At 54.8% G+C, this 20,917-nt stretch overlaps 1 protein-coding gene across 3 annotated transcripts in view; it reads right to left on the reverse strand.

The window, feature by feature from the left end:
* Positions 1–7,519: 7,519 nt before the first annotated feature.
* Positions 7,520–20,917, reverse strand: part of SUFU (SUFU negative regulator of hedgehog signaling) — a 113,148-nt gene continuing 99,750 nt past the window's right edge. For 2 of the 3 annotated variants that reach the window (XM_081822849.1, XM_081822850.1), the window contains exons 11-12: positions 13,038–13,106; positions 7,520–10,676 (exon numbers count right to left, since the gene is read on the reverse strand). In XM_081822849.1, the coding sequence (XP_081678975.1) occupies positions 10,587–10,676; positions 13,038–13,106 (159 nt within the window). In that variant the 3' untranslated portion in view covers positions 7,520–10,586. Of the gene's footprint in view, positions 10,677–13,037; positions 13,107–13,679; positions 16,242–20,917 lie in introns of those variants that run through there. The other variant, XM_081822848.1, reaches the window with a different exon arrangement.

Below are 20,917 nucleotides of genomic sequence, written 5' to 3' on the forward strand. Positions count from 1 at the left end.
CCCCCCGCCCCGGCCCTCCCCCTTCGCCACCCCGGCCTCCCTCCCCCCCACTTTCTTTTCTTCTCGGCCTCTGCTCCGGCCTGGAAGGCTCGGGGCTGCGGTCGGAGCCAGCCTGCCGCGGCGGGGCCGGGCCGAGCCAGCCGGGCCAGGCTGCCTCCCTCAGAGCCCAGCCATCTTGGGCTCCTGGCGGCGGCCGCGGTGGCCAGGGGTCTAGGCGCGCTCGCTCGAGGGTCCTGCAGCGGGCTTTCTCTCTCTCGCTCTCTCGCTCTCTCTCGGTGGGATTTTTTTTTTAAGGGGAGGGCTGGCGGCCTCCCTCAAATTAGGAGAGAGAGAGGAGAAAATGCCAAGTCCCGATTTCTCTCCACCTCTGCTCCACCCACCCCGGTCCTTTCCAAAAAATAAAAAAAGATTAGAATTGGAAGAAGTCGGCAGAAAGGCGAGCGCCGGCGGCCCCCGGCTGCTGCCCAGGCGACGCGTCCGGGGCGGGCCCACGCCAGTCGCTCTGTCTGTGGGTCCGTTTGTCCGCCCGAAGCTTCACAACTGAGGGGAGGGCACTTCGGGCAGGGTCTCCGCAGCGGCAGTCGCCTCAGAGCTTTATCCTCAGATCAAAAAAAAGAAGAAGAAAAAAAAAAAAACCAACACTCTCATCAGGGCCACCTTCAGCCATCTTGCGCGTATTATTATTATTTCAGGAATAATCTGTTTAATAAAAATAGCTGCGTCTCTAGCCCCCTCCCCCGCATTCTGGGCTCCCCGCCCCCTTTTAATAATAATCTCGATAATAAAAATGATCTGCGCGCCGGGCAGTTCTTTTCCTGCCTCTGCTCGCTAGGGCTCCGGTTCTCCCCCCGGGAAGGGGGCGCGGGGGGGGGCGCCGCTGGGGCTGGGGCAGGGGTGAGTCCCTGCTGCCGGTCAGTCGGCCCCCTCCACCTCAGCAGGGAGGGAAGGGCGCCCTCGCCGCTACCTCGCCGTTGGAAGGAGGGCGGGAGGGGGAGGGGCCGGGGCCCCGGCTCATGGGACCGGCTGGAGGGACGCACAGGGGTCCCCGATCTTCCCGCCACCGCCTGGCCTCCGAGTCTGCAGCCGGAGGCGAGGGGATACAATGGGCTCCGAGCAGAGTGCGGCTGGCACGGTGGGGATGCAGGCGGGCAGGGGGTTGCGGTGAGCCGGACTCTTGAGCTAGAGCGGAGACAGGCGGAGGGTGGTGTCCCTACATCAAGGCCGGTCCCGCTACACGGGAAGGGGGCGGGGAGACCGGGAGGGGGACGGGAGGAGAAAGCGGCAGCGCAACGGCGGCGCCTTTAATCAGCACCCGCTGGTTCGGCCCACCCGGCACTGGAGACCAAGACCGACAGGGAGGGGAGGGGGAGGATAAGGGCGGGGCGTATTGTCCGGAAGTGCTGTTACAGCGGCTGAGGCTCCCGGCTCCTCCCCTTTTCGCCTGTCTGGAGTTGGGGCTGTTCCGGAGGCTGCTCCCACTATTGGTCCCCAAGCTGAGGCTCCGCCTCTTCAAGGCGGGGCAGACCCGAGAGCCTCACGTGACTTGCACTTACTTCGGTACAATAAACACTAGGGTGGGAGGAGAGTTCCGCGCTTCTTAAAAGGGCGATGATGCCGCTGCGTAGTGGGACCACCTCTTCCTGGGCTTTTTCACCCGTAGCTCTTTTTACCTGGGAGGAAAGGGAGGGTTTCTGTCTAATGGAAGTGAGCAGGGAACTGCAAAGGTTCACTGTGGGGCAATTTCCCGATGTCCTTGATACTTTCCCCCACATATCTGACGCTTAAAACTACCAAGCAAAAAAAGAAAAACTACCAAGCAAAATAGGCATTGTACTCCCTCTTCTATTAATAAGGGAACGAAGGCTTAAAGAAGTGAAGTAGTCTATTGGAGGTCGATGGGTCAGTTGACAAATACTTAACAAGAGCCTGGAAGTGCCAGGGATTTTTCTAGGCCCTGGGAATTCCCTGGAGAACATATACCTAATAATAATTATTATTATTGTTATATTATAATATACATTATGTATAAATATTATTATTATTAAATATGCAGGATAATTTCTGAGATAGAGAGTAAGGGGCTTACACAGGGTCCTCAGAAAAGTAGCATCTGAGCCACGACCTGAATATTCAGGAGGAGTCAGGCCATTAGCAACCCTGGGAAAGGGTGCTTCAGTCAGAACGAGAAACCAATGGGAAAGCTATAGATTCGGCATGCTGCGGGGCAGAAAGGAGGCCGTGTGAGGGAGAAGACAAGTAGGGGCCGGAACATACAGGGCCTTATAGGTCATGGTAAGTTTAGACTTGAAGCTGGTTATGAGAAGCCGTCAGATTTGAAATATATTCTGGAAGTAGTGCCAACAGGACTAGATATGGGTTAGATATGGGGTAGAGGAATTAACCTGTTAATAGGAATGGGATAGGAATGGGATCAAGATGTGCTTATCACTGTATATAGTATATCCTTATGAACTTTCAAAATGTTACCAGGTATATATAATTTTTTATCCCTCCAAAATGTTTTTAAATGATTCTTAGGATTTGGGCCTCAGCAAGAGTCTGCATGATGGTGCCATTTACCAAGAAGGAGAGAATTGAAGAGAATTAGATTGGGTGGGGAGATTTTTCAGGAGTTCTAAGTTAAATTTGAGTTGGTTCAGATATCCCAGTGGAAATGTTGCACAGATAATCATATATACAGACTTGAGAGAGGTTTGTACTGAGATTATAGATTTTGGAGTCATCAGCAATTACATTCTAAATGGTAGAACTGAGATTCAAATCCAATTCAGAGTAACCAATGGGTCCCTGATCCTTCCATAAAACCAGAGTGCCTCTCTGCTCTAGGACCTCCATCTCCTTATTCCTGATTGGGGGGCTAATGTGGGCCCTTCAAGGACAGAGCCCCTGTGTCTTCAGCACTTTGCATCCCCCCACATGGGAGATCTTAATGTTGAATAAATGAATAAATGAATGCTTGCATGTCTGAATGAACAAACAAGGAGAAAATGGCTTCCAAGCCCTAACCCTTAATTGCATGCTCTAAAGATAGTACAGAGAAACAAGGTCTAGCTTGGAGCTGTTGGAGGGTCCTTCTCTGGCTTCCTCACCAATGCCCTCCGGGATAACCTAAAGGATTCCTTACATTCCTCACCTTTCTACACCGATCCCCTTAACTTGTAAGATATCATACTCTTCTGGTTCTCTTCTTATCTTTCTAACCACAGACTTCTCCAATTTCCATCTCATAAATGTTGACAGTCCTCAGAGCCCTGCCCTCCATTCTATTCTCTTACTAATCTACACCTGCTCCCTGGAGCCTCTCACTCTTAAAGCCTTATTACTGTCTGTATACTGATGGCTCCCCACTCAGTATCTCCAGTCCAGAAGTTCACCCTCCCGGTTGCAGTCAGTGTAGCCAACCATGCTGTCCACCCAGATGTCTCACAGACACCTTGAATTCAATGTACTGATAACTAAACTCATCATCCTCTTCACATTCCAGCCTGTTTTCATCCACTGTGTCCCCCCATCTCAGTCAGTGGAACTGTCAGCCGCTTAGTTACCAAGCCAAGGATCAGGGAAGCAATGTTAATATCTCCCTGTCTTTCATCTCCCTTATCTATCCAATCAGGTGTTATAGATGCTTCTCTCTTTTTTTAATTAAAGATTTATTTATTGGGGCACCTGGGTGCCTCAATTGGTTGAGTGTCTGCCTTCGGCTCGGGTCATGATCTCAGGGTCCTGGGATCGAGCCCCGCATCAGGCTCCCTGCTCTGCCGGGAGCCTGCTTCTCCCTCTCCCACTCCCCCTGCTTGTGTTCCCTCTCTCTCTGTGTCTCTCTCTGTCAAATAAATAAATAAAATCTTAAAAAAAAAATACATCAAATTGTGGGGCGCCTGGGGGGCTCAGTTGGGTGTCTGACTTTTTTTTTTTTTAAGATTTTATTTATTTGAGAGAGAGAATGAGATTGAGAGAGAAGCATGAGACGGGAGAGGGTCAGAGGGAGAAGCAGACTCCCCGCTGAGCAGGGAGCCCGATGCGGAGCTCGATCCTAGGACTCCAGGATCATGACCTGAGCTGAAGGCAGTCGCTTAACCAACTGAGCCACCCAGGCACTCCTAAGTGTCTGACTCTTGATTTCAGCTCAGGTCATGATTTCAGGGTCATGGGATCAAGTGCCACGTGGGGCTCCCTGCTCAGCAGGGAATCTGCCTGAGATTCTCTCCCTCTGTCCCTCCCCTTGCTCACTCTCTTTCTAAAATAATATATTTAAAATTATTTTAAAAACATATGTCAGATTGTGTCACTCTTCTGCTCAAAATCTCCCAATGGCTTCCCATGTCAACCAGAATAAAAGTCCAAGTTTTATAATTGCCTGCAAGGTTCTCCACAAGCTGACCTCTGTATAAGTAATCTGTTATTCCCCTTCTCTCATTCTGCTCCAGCCACACTGGCGTCCTCTTTTGTTCCTCAAATACACCTGGTGTGTCTCCCCTAACCCCAGGGTCTTTGCAGTTGCTCTTCACTTTGCCTGGACCATTCTTCCTCCAGGTGTCCCTATTGCACACTTCTTCCTGTCATTGAGATCCTTTGCTTAAATGTCACTTATGCAGGGAGGCCTTCCCTGACCTCTGTATTTAAAAACACCGCCCCACACCAGCCTATCTCTCCTCCTCTATTTTTTTTCACCATAGCACATATATCCATGTACTAAGTATTCTACTCTAAACAAATACTATCTCCCATCACTAAAATATAAGATCTATGAAAGGAGGAATTTTTTTTAATAATATATCTCTGGTGCCTAGAACGGGACCTATCACATAGTAGGTGCTCAATAAATATTTGTTGACTCAATGAATGAGTTCCATTCTCTCCATCCCTATTGCTTCTACCTTAATCCAGTCCTACCTGGTCCTTGCCTCCAATCTTGCTCTCTTTCAGAAAGCTTGATGCTTTTTTTATTTTTTTTTTTAAAGATTTTATTTATTTTTTAGAGAGCGAGCGAGAGAGAAACAGCATGAGAGGGGAGAGGGTCAGAGGGAGAAGCAGGCTCCCCACTGAGCTGGGAGCCCGATGTGGGACTCGATCCCAGGACCCTGGGATCATGACCTGAGCCGAAGGCAGACGCTTAACCATCTGAGCCACCCAGGCGCCCAAGCTTGATGCTTTAAAACCTTAAGCAATTTGAGCTCTCCAAATCCCAAGAAGAGTTTTGGGGCTTTTGTCCTTGTTGTCCTGTTTGTCTGGAGGGTTTCTGAAAATAAAGCCCCTCTTCTTTTGCCCTTCATCCTTAAGTATCCTTCAGTTTTGACTTAGATGCCACTTCTTTCAGGAAGCCTTTTTAAATCTTCCCAGACTGGGTTGGGTACCTTTTCTATGTCTGTACCCTAGCATAGCCCTTTAATAAAGGCTTAACACTAATTGAGCAATTACTATGTGCCAGGCATCTCAGGTGTATTATCTCATATAATCCTTGCAAAAACTCTGAGAAGTGAGTATCCATCTGCAGATGAAAAAAACCTGTCTAAAGTCACACTGACAAGTGGTGGAGTTAGGGTAGGACAGAAAGCAGCTGAGTGCCTTTCTCCTTTGTGGCTCTTCCTTGCAGATGTTTCCTTGTCTGTTTTCCCCACTGCACCACACACTCCTAAGGCCAGGCCTGTGTCCTGTCTCCCAGTCTCCCAGTCTCCCAGCATACAGCAGAGGGCCGGGCATACGTTTGTTGAAAGAAGGAAGGAATGAACATAGACCGTGGACACCCACCAGCAGGCAGCTTTCCCCTTCCCCCATCCTGTCCGTAGCTTTCTCCCAAAGACTTCCTGGCAGTTAAGGAGGAGAGGAGGGGACTGGGTCAGTCCCATGGTGCCCCCACAGAAGGGGCCTGAGATGGTTGCCCCTCCCAGACCACATCCTGCCCTGGCACCCCCCACCACCACCACCGCAGTCTTGGGACTAATCTCCCCCTTCTCCTGCCCAGCACAGCACTCCCTCTCCGCCACCCTGGCCTCCCCACCTCCTCAGCTGCCTCAGTGCCTGGCAGCCTGGGTTGACTCACTTCCAGCTGCATTCTCCTGGTTAGGCCAGTTTAGTAAATCTCTTAGGCTCCCTAGCCCCCTGGCTCTGGATCCTGTGGGTCCCCCTCACCCAGGGCCCCTGACATCCTCCCACCCCACATGGGGCAGAGCAGATGCCTGGAGGAATGTACAGGCCTTTTGGAGGTGACATTACATATCACATGGCAGATTTCTCCCCTCCCTAAATCTAGGGTGGGGTCTCTGCTATAGGCCCAGGAGCCTCTTTCCAGAAATAATCTCAGCCTCATCCTGTCTCCTGGAACCAGCTAAACACAGGATCTTGCTGTTCTGTACTCTCTGGAGCAGGAACTTCACTCTGACCCTGGGTGCTTGTAGGCTGGTCAGATGAGGAGGATTAGATAATCAGCCCTCCCCTCCACCCTGCTTCCCAATCTCCAAGGAGAAAAGAAAAGGGGAAGGGGTGTGGCCTGGGCCACCCTGGGATGGTCCGTCTGTCCAGGCCCTCCCAGCTCCCTTGCTCTGACTGCCAGAGTGACTGAGGACCCCAGACACGACCTGGCCCACTCCTCCAGGGGTTCAGTAGGAGGTCACAGGGGAAGGAGTACTGACCTCTGCCTGGGGAAAGCTCCCCGAGATACGGCTGGTTCTCTAAGAGGACAGAGTCCCTTTGCATGAGCTGATCCCCCCAGGACTTCTGCCACTAGCCCCAGCAGAACACCTGGCATGAGAAAAGGCCCTGCTGTTCTCCGAGACAGACAACCAGGCCTGGCAGGAAGGGAAAGAAGGCGGGAAGGTTTAGAGCAGCCCTGCAGGCTCTGGGAACCCCGTCGGGGTGCAGACCCTCTCCTGCCTGCCTCTTAAGGTCCCAGGCGGCTGCCTTCTCTCCACGGGGACTGGGCTCTGTTGTGCCAGGCCACTTCCTTCCAGGGAAGGAAAATCCACCACCTCCTCACCAAGGCCAGGCCCAGAGGGGCTCATGGGAAGGGAGGGCCACCTTCTGTGTCATCCAGTGGGTGTGATGGTTTTGAGGCTGCCTGTCCATCCCAGGAGGTTGAATTTAGATGGTGAGGGCAGTGAGCATCTCCTGACCCAAGCTGGGACACAAGAACTCTAAAACTGGAGGGAAGGAAGGTCCACCTTCCCAAGGGGAAAGGGCTTTTTGGTGAGAGGAGAGCAGAAGAGGAAGAAAGAGGGTCTTGACCCACCCATTTCCCCAGACCTGTTTCTTGCTCCTACATCCCCCATGACCCTAGAGGAACTGAAGACCAGTGAAAGGGAGCCTGCAAAGTCATTTCTGCATGACTCTAGAGTCACCAGCTGCGTGATCCTGCTCCTTGACACCCCCTCCACTCCTGACAACAGTCTTCGGGGGCCCTTCCCCCATCCCGGTTTCTTCTAAGTGGCTGAGTCCAACCCACCCCTCTGCCAGGCTTGCTGCTCCCCTACTCCAGGCATCCAAAAAGGAGCACAAGATCCAGGCACTTCTGCAAATATGTTTAATGCACTTAGATTACACAGAGGAAGAGGGAGCAAGAAGGAAACGACATCTAAGTGAGTCACCCAAAAATTCTTACAAAAGTCCCAGGCTGGCTGCAGCCCCCAGGAACCGAGTCGCAGTCGACATTAGAAACTAATATAAAATTTTACAAAAGTCTGCTCATTGCAGCATTCAGGTACTTGTACAAAAGGAGGGCTCTCTCTACAGGGCTCCTGACTTGTAACAGGGACCCAGGCACCTTACCTGGCGCGGAGGACCTGGAAGCCAGAGAGGAAAGACAACTGGATAAAAAAATACAGTCAAGGGAGTTCTCTACTGGTCTGCCCCATAGGGGCACCAACCTTTGGGGTTTTTTTTCCCTGCTCTCAACTCAATCTCAAAACCCAGCCCCAAGACCCTGTGTGCATTTTTAAAAATGCTCTAGCCCTTTAGACTCTCCCCAAGGCTTCCTAGTCCCTGCCCTGAAGCCTTGCCTTTGGAAGAGGAAGAGAAGGGCAGGAAGAGGGACCAGGTCCCTGGCCAGACCTGAGACCTTGCATGAGCCACTCTACCCCCTCAGAATGACAGCTGGGGCTGCAGCCCACCTGCAGCCCACACGGGACCTGAGGAGTCCAAGAGTCTGCCGTGTGTACGTACAGGGGAGCCCCATCCTCTCAGAAGCTTGAGCCACAGGGACCTGGAGGGGAGGGGTGGGACTGGGCAAGCCACAAGGAAGCCACGAGGAAGAGGCAGATTTAGGAGGGAGGCTTCTTACCTCCCGGACTTATTATGTCAGGGCTCCCGAAGTGCCGCAGGGAGGGAAGGAAGCGGTACATTTAGTGAGTACCCACTGTACGCCAAGTGCTATGCCGGGCACGCTACGGGGTCGGCCTCACTTGGTCCTCAGTGAGGGTCCCCTCTCACCAGCCAGAAGCTCAGTGGAGAGCCCCCTCCCAGAGAAACCTCTGGAAGGCCTGGTCAGAGATGGTGGATGCCTTGGAGGTGGCTGGCATCATGGGGCAGGAAGGGGCCACAGGCTTCATGGGCTCACTGTTTCAGAGCTCACCGGCTTCCCGCCTGCCTCCCGTACTGATAACAAAGCTTAGCTCAGAAAATACCTTCCTCCCCATCAGCCAAAGCAGACAGGCAGAGGCAGGTCCCCAGAAAGAAAGAATTTGTGGAGCGGTGGGCCAGGGTGGCACGGAAAGGAGACAAGCTAATGACGCCTCTCCGGCCATGAAACATTAGATGACAAGAGCTTCAAAGGCAGAGGTGTTGTGGTGGGCAGCGGCCAGAAAATGTCCTTTTGGAAAAGTCCTTGGAGCAGAAGGCACAGCTGCGCCCAACATCAGGTCCAGAGGAGCTTCCATCTTCGTTGGTGGAGGCCAGGAGCCTCTCTCTCCCAGTCTCCCAGGCTGATCCACCTTGAAGCTCTGAGTTTGATGGAGTTAACTGGGTAGCCCTGAGGGTGTGTGCAGAGAAGCGGCCAGGGCCTAGTGGCCCCTTGGAAGTCCAAATCTTGCTCCCTGGAGAGCCTGGCCACTGCCCTCATGACCCCTGGAGGCAGCTCTTTGGCTGAGTCTCTCATCAGAGGCGTCCTGCATGGGCCACCCGGGGCCCTGTTGTAGTGGCCGTGTGTGTGGCGGGTGCAGACGGGGCAGTGCATGGCCCTACGAGGCCCGTGACAGACCAAAGGACTTTGCTTTGGAAAGGCCTGAAATAGCAGTCCCTAGAGTCAGGGGTGAGAGGGCACGAAGGGGCTTGTTGATTCCAGGTCAGAAGTGGGAGACAACCCAAGAGGAACCCCAAATCCACGGGCCAGAGATAGGTCTATTCCTGGGAGGAAGACCATGAGATCTGCAGTAGTGGGGCAAGGGACTGGGGGAGACCAGGATGCAGGAAAAGAGGCATGGGGAATGATATGGAGAACGGGGAATGAAAATGAAAGACAAGAAACGAATGGACACAGGGAGGATGAGGGCAGCAGAGTGCGGTATTTGCAAAATCAAAGTGAAGGACATGGTGAGAGGTTGATTTTTCCATTTTTAATATGCCAGAGTCCTGCAGCCTGGAGGCTGGGAGGCCCAGGGGAGGAGGAAATGGGACAGGAGTGGTCAAAGAGCTGGAGACCTAGGCCCTGAGTGGCAGGTGGGGATGGTCTACAAGGTGCTGGGCCTCACCTTCTCTCAGGCAGGCCTGGTCAGGTGGACAAGGCCCAGAAGATGAGGCTGAGGCTACCAAGTCTCTGAGACCCTGGTGGTCCTGGAACTTTGCCAGGGGCCTAGTCCGCTTTAGAACCAGCAGCACCTTCTCCTGGCCCCAGCTGGCTAAACAGGCCGAAGGCTGCATGGGGCCAGAGCTCAGCTCTCCCCCTGCCCCAAGCTCCACCAGGCCCCGCTGGGAAGAAATAAGCCTCTCTGTGAAGCTGGCTCCTCCGGGGTCCTGGGCTGGCAGGCGAACTGAACCCCGGCACCTTCTCTGGTGGTAGCTCAGGGGGAGACAGCCCCAGGCCCTCGTCTGAGAGAATGAGAAAGTTCATCTGCGAATAAAGTTCTGTTTAAAAAACATTATATACACGGCTTCTGGACATCTTTGAAGACCAATAAAATACCATCCGGTTTCGACAAAATAAAATAAGGAGGAAGAAAACCAAACACCATCGGAGGAATTGTTCCGTGGCCTAACAAGGCTTCCCACAGCAGAGCTGGGCCGTGTGCGCCACGGCCACTCCACTCCCTCCTGCTGGAGCGGGCAGGGGAGAGATGACAGTGAGGCCGGTCTCCACCTAAGGGCACACCATCAAAGGTCCAGAGTCACATCTCAAACCACGAGCTGCGGCAGCAGCAGGAGGGGGACGTTTGCATTTGCCCGCTCCCAGCCCCGGGGGCTTGGCCGGCTCGGGGCGGCGGGGGAGGCCCCTGAGCTTCAGGTGAGGCCGTGCGGAGGCTGCACAGCCCTCCTCAGGCGTGTCCTTTCATTTGTGGGGATCGCGTGTCCGCAGTTGGTGCACTGGGAGTCACCCGGGAGCAGCTGGGCTCTCCCTTGGCCCCTGCAGGGCCCAGCCCAGGCTAGTGCAGGGGACTGTCGAACACCACGTCGGGAAGAATGGAGACTTTGAGCTTCTTTTCCGGCCAGCTGTACTCTTTGGGAAGTTTGAACTGCGGAGGGAGCAAGCACAGAGCCAGAGTGCACACAGTTAGCACCACTCCCGGCCTTCTGTCCCGACTGCCTACAGAGAGCCCAGGGCCCTCACCCGCGTCCCGTCCCCCAGGTGCTGGGGGCAAGAGAGGCCACCGGTTGCCTGGCTTCAATCGCAAATGCTATTCCCAGGTGGGTGGCTGAGGTTAAGCTGCTGGAGTTCGGTGACCCCTTCTTTCCCCTTGCCCTGCCAATAATTAACTGGGGTTGGAGGAGGCATGTTTTCTAACTCTTTCTTGACTGTGCTGACCTCCCTCCAGCTCACTTCCTTGGTTCTGCCTCCGGCCACAAGCATGTAAGGAATCTGCTCCCTGAGGCCCTGGGGCTGGGGGATGGGGGCAGGGTGGGAGGGTGCAGATGCTTCAGGGAAGTGGCTTGAGGTCTGGAACTCTGTGGTCCTGTCCCTGCCATGGCTTCTCTTGCAGGGGCTGGTGCCGAAGGACCCCAGAACCTGCCCTCTGTGGCCTTTGCCAAAGGGTCCAAAGGGAAGGAGGCCCTGGCTTGGCCTCAGTGGGAGGAGAGGAGCAGGACAAGTGTGGCTGGAGGTGATTTCTTGGGCCTGGTGCATCCCCAGCCTGCTCCCCTCTGTTCAAGCTCGTCTGTTTCTCAGGGTCACCACCGTGAGCATGGTGCCAGTGGTGGCCAATGAGAGCCCAGGGATCACTGATTCGCTGACAGTTCTGCGTCTCAGGCTTCTGTCTGGGGTGGGGGAAAGAGGCTGATGGATCTCACTTCCTCTGGCCCACAGCTGGTGTGCTCACTAGATGCTCACTGACTTGAAAACAGGGTCTGCCTTTTATGACTCCTACTGTCCCGGGGCTAGGTGAGAAGTCAGGCCAGGCTGGATAGGAGGAAAGAACAGGGCCCTCGGCCTGCCTGGAGCTGGGGCTGGAAGTGGCTGGCCCCGTCTCCCTCCCTCTGATGGGAGACTTGTCCGAGCCAGGACCTAAGTGGAGAGTGGAGCTGGCTGTGGGGACAGCCTCCGGACAGAGAACCAAAAAAAAAAAAAAGTCATTTTTAGTGACCTACTTTCCTGAGCTCCCCCTGGCTCCTGTCCCTCCTGCCTGGACAGTCCCCCTCCCACCTCCTCAACACCCAGGCTCAAAGCTACAGTCTGGCGCCGCACCACCCCCTGCGACGGGCACCGCCCCGTGCGACGCGGCCTCTCCGGAAGCGCTTCTGGGTAGCTGGCTCTGGGCTGACTCAATAGGAGCCAGGCCTCAGGGACCAGTGACTCGTGGGGGTTGACTGGCTGGCACACACGGGGGACGGGTGGCTTTGGAATGTGTAAATGAGTTAACTTCTCAAGCCACATCCCAGAGGACAGAGGTGACCTCAGGCTCTGAGGAGTTGCTGTCCACCTGGAGACCTGGACAGGACAGGCTCACCCTGTGGGCTCTCTTCCACCTGGAGGGTGATGGAGGCCACCATGTCCCGGCTGATGTGGCCCTGGAAGCCCCGGCAACTGTTCGCTCCAGACCTGGCTGGAAGCTAGCTCCTACGTGGCCTCCCTCTGGCTTGAAAGGCTGGCCCCTGGGAGCTGAAGGAGCTCTCCCCCAAACACGCTTCCCGGCAGAAAGGGCAATGGAAGGGTCTGTCCGTCTCTGCCACAGGCAGGGGAGGGCCCAGAAGAGCTCTCCAGAGGCCTGGCTAGGTTGCTAATGTTCCACTAACCTATGGGGCATTGAGGCCAGGAAGGCTCAGATCCCACTGGGGTGCTGCTTAGTAGGAGGCCGGGGGAGGGGAAGGGACTTTCCAGGATGAGGTAAGTCCCTGCAAATGAGGATGCCAGGAACAAGGAAAAAAAACAAAGGGGATTATGGGCTCCATTCCTGTACCCCAGATGAGTAGCCAAGAAAGGCACAAGCTCCCACCTGGCCGGCCAGGGTCTCAGGCTGGAAGGGGCAGACCAAGAGGGGAGAGCTCCTGGCTGGAGAAGCGAGGAAGGAGGCCGGCTCCTGGGTGGCCTGAGGCAAGAGCAGGAGTCCCTCACTGCCACCAGAACTCCCCAGTGGAATATTCTCTGGCAGCGGGTGTGGGCTTTCTGTTCGGAACCTGCCAGGGAACAGCAGGGGCTGGGGAAGAACTACTAGCCCAAAGGCCCTGGCTGCCCCGGCAGTGAGCTTCTCGGAAGCTGCCGATTCAGACAACTGGCTGGGTGTCCTTATGATGGCTGGGGTGGGGGCGGCCAGAAATGAAGCTGCTTCACATCTGCGGGAGCTCCTCTCCAGCCCATCCCCACACCTCAGAGACTGACAGACCGAAAGACACACATGGGCTCCTGGAGACTGGAAGCCGCTGTTAGAATGAAACAGGCTTACTTCCTCTGGAGAAGTCAAATCTTCTAAGTCCTCCAACATTTTCTCTACAAACTCTTCAGTCAACAGAATCTGGGAAGAAGGCACAAGACAAGCGTTTATTATTATTTTTTAATATATGGTCTTTTTGCCAACTGCCAAGCCATGGATCTTTCTTCTAGCCACGGAGGAGCTGTGAGCCTGTTCTAGGGACAGATGGAAGTGCTGGAAGCCTATCTCAGACTGGCGTTCTCCCCCACCCCCCCAACCTGCCTGCAATCCCGCAGGGACCAGGGCAGGGAAGGAAGGGTGTCAGAGGACGATGGGGAAGCAAGGTGGGGATATCTGGAGAGAATGTAGTGCTGGTCCCCAGAAGGGATACGGGCTGGGCAGTCTGGGCCTCCGGCACGCTGCAGTGCAGTGGAGCGGCAGGGAGAAGTGGGCGGCTGGGCAAGAGTGATCGCCAACATGCCCCGTGCCCAGCCGGGCTCCCAAGTTCCCCCTCACTCCCGACGTGGTAGGACAAAAGGAATCTGTTTGGATTTGGAATACAGGCCTTGTCTGGAATCTGGAAATGCCCCAGAAGGTATATCCAAGAATGTCTGAGCTGGAGAATTTGGAGACTGTGCACCACCCTCTCTCATTTTACAGATGGAAAGGGGGCTCTCAAGTCCCCTTTCCGTCTGCAGTATCCACAGTTTCTCAAGCTGGAAGCTCCCAAACCCTTGCCCTGCTGACCTCATTCAGCCACTGAGTTCTTCACAACTTCCTCTGAGAAACCTCTTCTCCAGATCACCTCCCGGCTGTCCCACTTCGCTGTTCTAGTCTGATGCCTTGTCACTTCATACTTTGATGTCTAGGACAGCCTGGCCCCGGTATTCAGCTGGCACAAGCCCTACCCTCACGGGCCTTCCTCAACCTGATGGGCCATTTTCCCAACTGGCTCCTCTGCTCATGCTCGCTCTGCGGAGTCAGGACAAGCTCACACCAGGCCTGCACCACACCGGGCCCAGGCTGAGGGTGTCTTTCCTCTTCCCAATCTGACCCGTTTCCTCCACCCTTCTCCTCCCTGTGCTGACCCATGGGGCTTCCTGGCCTTGGCACAAGACCCTTCTATACGCCCCCAGTCTGTGGCTCCACCTGCCTCTGCTTTGCCTCCTCCAGCAAACTTTGAATGCCCCAGGGGAGGCACAGAGGAAGACAGACAATGGGGTGAAGACCAAGGTGAATGACTCTGCTGAGGGAAACCCCTCTAGAAGGATGGGGATCAAGAACTTGAGAAAATACTCCTCAGGTTTCCCCTGGTAGTTGTCCACTCCGATAAGTGGAGTATGTGTGTGTGTGTGTGTGTGCATATATATACACCTATATCGGAATATATATATATATATATCTGGAATATAGTCAGCTTGTGAGATGAAGTGAAATGGCACGGGAGAGCAGAAGAGCAGCAAGTGGGGTCGCTGGAGACCACATGGGATGGAGGACTCCAAAGGAAGGAAGTTGATGGGGTGGAGGCGGGAGCAAGGAATGAGAAGCCCGGGTGAGCAAACCACCACCATACCAGGCCCTGTGCTGACTGCTCATGTATCTTATCTCCTTGAGTCTCCTCCGAGATGAGGAAACTGAGGCACAGACAGGTTATGTAATACGCCCAGTGTCACATGGCTTGTGAGCGGCTGAGATAAGACCATGTCCCAGACCTATCTGGACTCTAGAGTAGTGCCTGAAGTGCAGCCGCCACACCCAGGGCTCTTCCCGCCACAGCACTGACGCCTTTATTCACTCTTCCGCTCATGTGCCCACCAATCTACCGAATTCCACGGCATTCCCTAGGTGCCTCTGCTAGGCCCGGCCCTGGGTGGGGCCCCAGGGACACAGGCCTGAAAGCAGTCCATGCTCTACCTGGACACGCACCCTCTCTTGGTTGACAGGGAGCCAAAGGACGTCTCCTTTCCAGGCTGCAAGCCCACAGTCAGCAACAAAATAGCTCTGACCACTGGCCCCCATCTCACCCAAGTTTTTTTCTGTTTGAGGAGCTCAGGCCTCCAGTGAGGACAGAGACAAGATTTAGACAGGCAAAGTCAGTCTAGGGAAATGCCCACCCGAGGGGGCCCCCTCCCGCCCCCATTCTTCCTCCAAGTGCCCCCAGGTGGGACTGGGTGATCCTTTTCCCAGACTCCTGTGACTCTTTCCCCATCATACCCCAGTCTTCCCACTGCCAGAGCCTTGGCTCCTCCTCTTATCCCAGGGTTCCCCCCCTCCCCCGCCCCGCACAGTCCAGAGTTTCCCTACCAGTTATCACCAGTTGGCTTCAGTAGCACAAAAGTCACATTCATATTTTTGGCATTTCCGGGGCTCACTGCCATCTCTGCAAATGCTAGCACAAACACAAGCATACCTAAAACCCAATTATATTACAGTGGCTCCAGGCCGGGCTAGGCTGCGCTGATTTCTAACCCACAAATAATTCGGAGGGAGGGACTTTCTGCCAGGAAGGTAAATAGGCCTGGGACTGTAGCGCCAGGGCTGAGGTGGAGGGGAGGGTTCACAGGGACTGCGACCACCCAGTGAGACACTGAAGCGCTGTTTTTCAACAAGGGGCAAGACAACCCCACTAACGCTGAGCTCAGCCCCAAGCCAGTTCCTCTGACACAGGTCTGGGATAGGTGGTGGAGAGAGGGTGCGTTATGGTGACTGTCAGCAGAACCGCACCAGGCTAGCGCGCCATCTGGGTGTGGACTCGTTTTATACTCAGCTGGGGGAGAGGATGGCAAGACCAGAAAAGGGGACAAACCCTGGTGGCGCCTCAATTTTCACTTTTGGTGATTTGCTGGTTCCTGCTGGAAACTTCACATTATTTTAAAAGAATTAAACAGAGAAAATTATACACAAGATCTGCATGATATTAAGGGTGACATTCCCTGCAAAGAAACACGACAGACTGTCATAGCTCCAGGCGTCTAATTTAATTTCCTTTGGGAGTTAAACCTTAGAAGCTTGGATTGAACAAACAGGCCCTGTTCTTTGTATATTTCAGACCTGGAGCTGAGAATGTGAACAGATCTTATCAACAGGACACTGGAGATAGACAACTGTGACGGAGCGGCTCCTGGGCGCTCTCCTGAGCAACAGACGCGCCGTTGTGATGCAACTGTGGGAAAAGCCGGTGCAGTCTGGGGCTTGAGGCGCTGGAAGCTCACTGGGTCCCCACGGGGCTGCCTGGCTCTGCCACAAATAATAACAGGAGGGTTACGATGTCAGTAGGAATGGTGACACCACCTCCAGCCGAAGCAGCGCCTCCTCCAGGCGCCGGGCACTGGGTGAAGGGCTTGAGCGGTACCATTTCACTGAGCCCTCCTGGCGGGCCTGCAGAGGAGGTAACTATCACCCCCATTTTGCAGACGAGCAGGTGTTGAGAGGAGATAAGGCTCCTGGACTTTAGAACAGTGATCTGACCTCACTATGGCAGAGGATATGCTTTTCCTCGGGTCTGGGGAAAACACCCCAATTCTAGAAGCCTTGTATACTCAGGGCTAACTCTTCTCTCTCCTCTGTTGCGGGAGGTGAAGGTGACTTTGGCTTCTACCAATGGCCTGGAAGACCAGCCATCCCAACCCCCACCAGCCACACATTTTTCCTCAAGAGGAACAATCTGCTCAGCTTAAGAGGGCTGGAACCCTGAGCATCACAGACACCCAGCAGCTCAAAAACCAAGATGGCCAATTGGAAAGGAAGGCAAACCATGCCCAAAGATGGTGTCCAAGTGGGAACAGCGAGGCACATGCCCAGGCCAGCTTAGTGAATGCATACATAAGGCAACAGTTACTCTAGCCCAGAAAACAGCAACAGAAATAACTAATAATACGGAAAATGACAAGTGCACTCAGTAATGTCTGCACTCACCAAGAGTTGGGCATCAAACGCTTATGTTTGTGCACAAGCAGCCCTTGGAGGGAGGAGGCTCTCTAGTGAGCAGCTAACTCCCCTGGGAAGCTTTTGAAACTATGGAGATGCCATCCAGAACTTCTGAATCCGAGTACTCTGGCAAGGCCAAGGTGTCTGCATTTTTGAGGCATCCCAGGAGATCATGGGGTGGGGAACACTCAGGCTCACACAGGGGGATGGGGTTTGGGCACAGGCTTAACCAACAGGGGTGAGTCGGTGGCTGCAGCTTCACCACCATCTAACTGGCCAAGCTGTGAGGGGAACAGTGGCCCCCTGCTCCCCACCCCTAACCTCCACTCTTGGTCAGAGGGTGGCTTGGAATCCAGACCAGCAGCCTTTTCCAAAGTGCTCACACCAGGTGCCTTAGGGACAACCTGGTTGGTGGGTGATTGGAGGGGGGGGGGTTGTCAACAATCTCCCAATTCCCCAGGCCCCAGCAGGTTCCGGAAGGAACCTGAAAAGTGATCTTTCGGGATGCCTGCCCTGGGCAGGTTCTGCTGTGCTGAGGGCAGGAGCCTGCTGCGGACCTGACTCCAATGTCTGTGGTGGGTGCTATTTCTGAGTCTGCAAACGGCGCTGACAATGCCCCCTCCTCCCACTCGATATGACAGTCCACACTTTGTCCGGGGCCCTGTTTGCCCTTCATGTTGACATGTTGTTCCTGCTTCCCGACAAGTCTGGCTTTCTTTTTCCTTCTCTTTCCTTCTTTCAGAGGCGGAAATGTTTGTTTATAGGGTGGGGCCTGCCAAGGGGCTGCTCTGGCGCCCACGATGGCCAAGGAGGGGGCAGGACTAGGATGCAGTCCGGTCTGTGTCCCCCCCACTCCAACAGGCCAGCCGAAAGCCAGAAAACAGCTTGGAGACCCCCCAGGCTTGGGGGCAGAGGTGTGCGGGGCATACACTCATTTCCTGTTCTCAGTGGGTGGTGAGAAGTTGGCTTTGGTGGCCAGGAGCAGGCTCAGACTCCTGCTGCTCTGGTTGCTGGCTGGTGAGGGCACAGCGGGCCATCATGGTCTTCTCCCCAGGCACAGTGGGGGGATTTAAACCCTAACTGGGTGCACCCCCGGACAGTGAGGCCCCGTGACAGCCCAAGCGAAGGTCTCCGGGGAGAACAGTTGTGGCCAGCCCCCCAGCGGAAGGAGAAGCCGTAGAGGCACTGCAGAGGGACTGCTCAGGGCCTGGGCCCGGGACTGCCAGGTGTCTTCCACACAACATCCAAATGGGTGGATGGGGACAGGAGAAGGCAGGGACTTGTCCAGAGGACAGTGGTGAGTCAGCCACTGGGCTAGGAGGAGAGCCCAGCAGTGATTCCCAAACTTGGCCTGGAGTGGTGAGCCCACTCGGAACAGCAGCTGGGCATCTTCTCCCAAGCCCGAAGCCTCCCACCAGGGCTGGGTGGGGAATGGCTGGGAAGGGGGGGGTGGCGCGCCACCTGGGCGAGCTGTCAGACACCACACAGCTGAGAAAGCATTGCAGGGCTTAAAAAAATATTCTCATATTTGGTGATGTGACCCCCACGTGACCTCTAGGGCCGACTTCTCCCACTTCAGGTCAACCCTGGCTGGGGACGGATGAACCGATGAACGACTCAGCTCTGGGCTGGGCTAATGACTCAGCTCTGGGCTGGGCTAACGACTCAGCTCTGGGCTGGGATCCTGCTCAGAAGACTAACAGCCCGGTGTTGACAGACTCAAGGGAGAGAGGCTTGTTAAAGCTACCGGGATATGGAATGCTGGGGGAAGGTGTGCAAGAGAGGATGGCTGGCAGGCCTCCCCCAGGATCTGAAGACCCTCCTGCAAAGCTCTGGAGTTGGCTGACAGGCTTTACAATCTCCATGAGGACGAGGACGGAAACAGCAGATGGTAGGGCAGATGGAATCAAGGTGTTGACCTCCGGAGACTGCGAAGCCTATAGAATTGGAGCAGGATCCCTGCCTCCCCAGCTCCTCCAGGAGGCAGGGAGGGTCCGCTGAGCTTACCCTGGAGCTGCAGATGGCCCTGCCTTTCTGTGTGCTGGGGCCTGGATTTCTCTGGGGTGGAAAGATGGGGGGAGGGGAGGGCAGGACCAGGAGAAGGTGGGTGTGTGGGGGGCCACTCCACACACTCCAGTGAGGTCCCAGATTCCCTCACCTTCTCCTTTGTCACTCTTCTCTCATGCGGGGTGTCTTTGCCGTGCCTTTTCCCCAAGAGATAACAGGCCTGGGCTGGTAGCCAGAACAAGGTGCCAAGGCTGGGATCGAGGGCTTCCAAAGCTGGTGAGGCTGATGTAAGAAAGTCATCCCAGCCCCTCCCCATTCAGCTGGGATCAACAGGGAGCATTCAAGTAGCAGCCAAGAAAACAGAAGTCAAGCTCTTCACATTCTTGGGCCTGCTCTATTCAGCTCCTTCCTACTCCTCTGTCCCCAACAGGTGTGGTACACAGGGCCCAAGGAGATACCCTTGATCCTGGGAATTTGAGCAAGAGATTCCTGCGGGGGTAGGGGGAGGTCAGTCCCCTCCATGTTGGGGGACTGCCTCCAGAGGGGCCTGGGGCCCTTGTTGGTCCAGTGGAGTGGCCCCTCCTTGGTGATGAGCCTAACCCCAGGCCTCCAAGAGGTCCTGTAGACTCCTGGGAGACAAGCAGCCCCAGAGGGAGCCCTAGAGGCCCATAAGTAATTACAAGCCCAGGTTCCCACAAGCTAGGGAGCTGCCTGTGACCACAGTGGCAAGACCCTAAAGGGGAAGATGGGCTGGCAGTCAGAAGCAGAAAATGCTGACTGCTTTGGGGGCAAGGGAGGAGGGCTGCTGTGGGTGTTGGCTCCATGGCTGAGGAGGGTTTCCCAGGGCTCCTTGGAAAGGGCCTGAGAAACCCCTCTGTGAGTGAGGGTGCATGCTTGGGGGAGCGGGGCCCCAGCCAGCCTTCCTGGGAGCTCCCCTGTGAGCTGGCCCGTGGTGGACCACACTAATGAGCCCATAACACAGGCCTTTGATTAAGCAGCTCCCAGCACAGCAACTTTATTGAAACATGCCGAGGCCAGCGGCTGGTTCCCACCGCTCGGGTTCCTGGGCAACAGCGCAAGGGAGGGGCCCTGCCCAGTGCTTCAGCAGCCTGAGGGGCTGCCCAAGGGTGATGGGAGTGGGCCTGGGAGCACAACACCAGTGGCCCTGGGATAAGGGGCTCTGGGACTGGGGTTGGATTCAGAACTCTGGGGGCACGAAGGGGCAACATGACATCTGCTGAGTTCTCTGGGGGCCAGGGCTCCTGGGCTGCTGAGAATAGAGATGGTGACCACCCCCTCCTCAGGGTAGGAAGGTGTTCCAAGGATGGCAAGACTCCAAGGATAGGTTCAGAGGTGAAGATATAAGATGTAACGGGGGGGGCGGTGGGGATTTCTTCTTGAGTTTGGGGAGACCCTGATCCCTACTTTCCCAAGAACATGTGCTTGAACCTTCAATACACATAAATGCTATCTGAGGACACTTCTGAGACCTGTGAGCACAGTCACCTACTGGGAATGATGACCTGGGAACTCTCGACTCTCAGGGAATGCTGGGTTCTCCCGCTGGGTGCCCACCTCCCCCTTCCTTGCCAGCTCTGCCCAGGTAACAGGCAGCCCTCCTCCTCTACACAGAGGCAGCCTGGCCTTCCTGGGACATAGCTGGGGCTGGTGGGGAGGCCCTTTCCACTTGTGTGGGGCTAGTTTCAAACATTACAGTAACTACCAACACCACATGGACAGAAATCTAATGTTACCAAGTGGGACTTTTAAAACATATTTATAACTTTATGGTTCAAAGTAATTTTGTTATGAAACAATGTAATAACAACAGTGGAAAAAGGCAAGATAATTTATGGAACACAATATTCCTAAAGCACGAGCTTCCATTTCTACCTCACTCGTCTGAGGAGTGTGGTTGGTGTCCTTTGTTTGCTGTTTCTTTTAATTAAGGGTTAGTATTTGGCGGGGGGGGGGGGGGG

This window comes from Leptonychotes weddellii, chromosome 6 (assembly GCF_054177405.1).
Source record: "Leptonychotes weddellii isolate Sample4059 chromosome 6, ASM5417740v2, whole genome shotgun sequence".
NCBI classification, from domain to species: domain Eukaryota; kingdom Metazoa; phylum Chordata; class Mammalia; order Carnivora; family Phocidae; genus Leptonychotes; species Leptonychotes weddellii.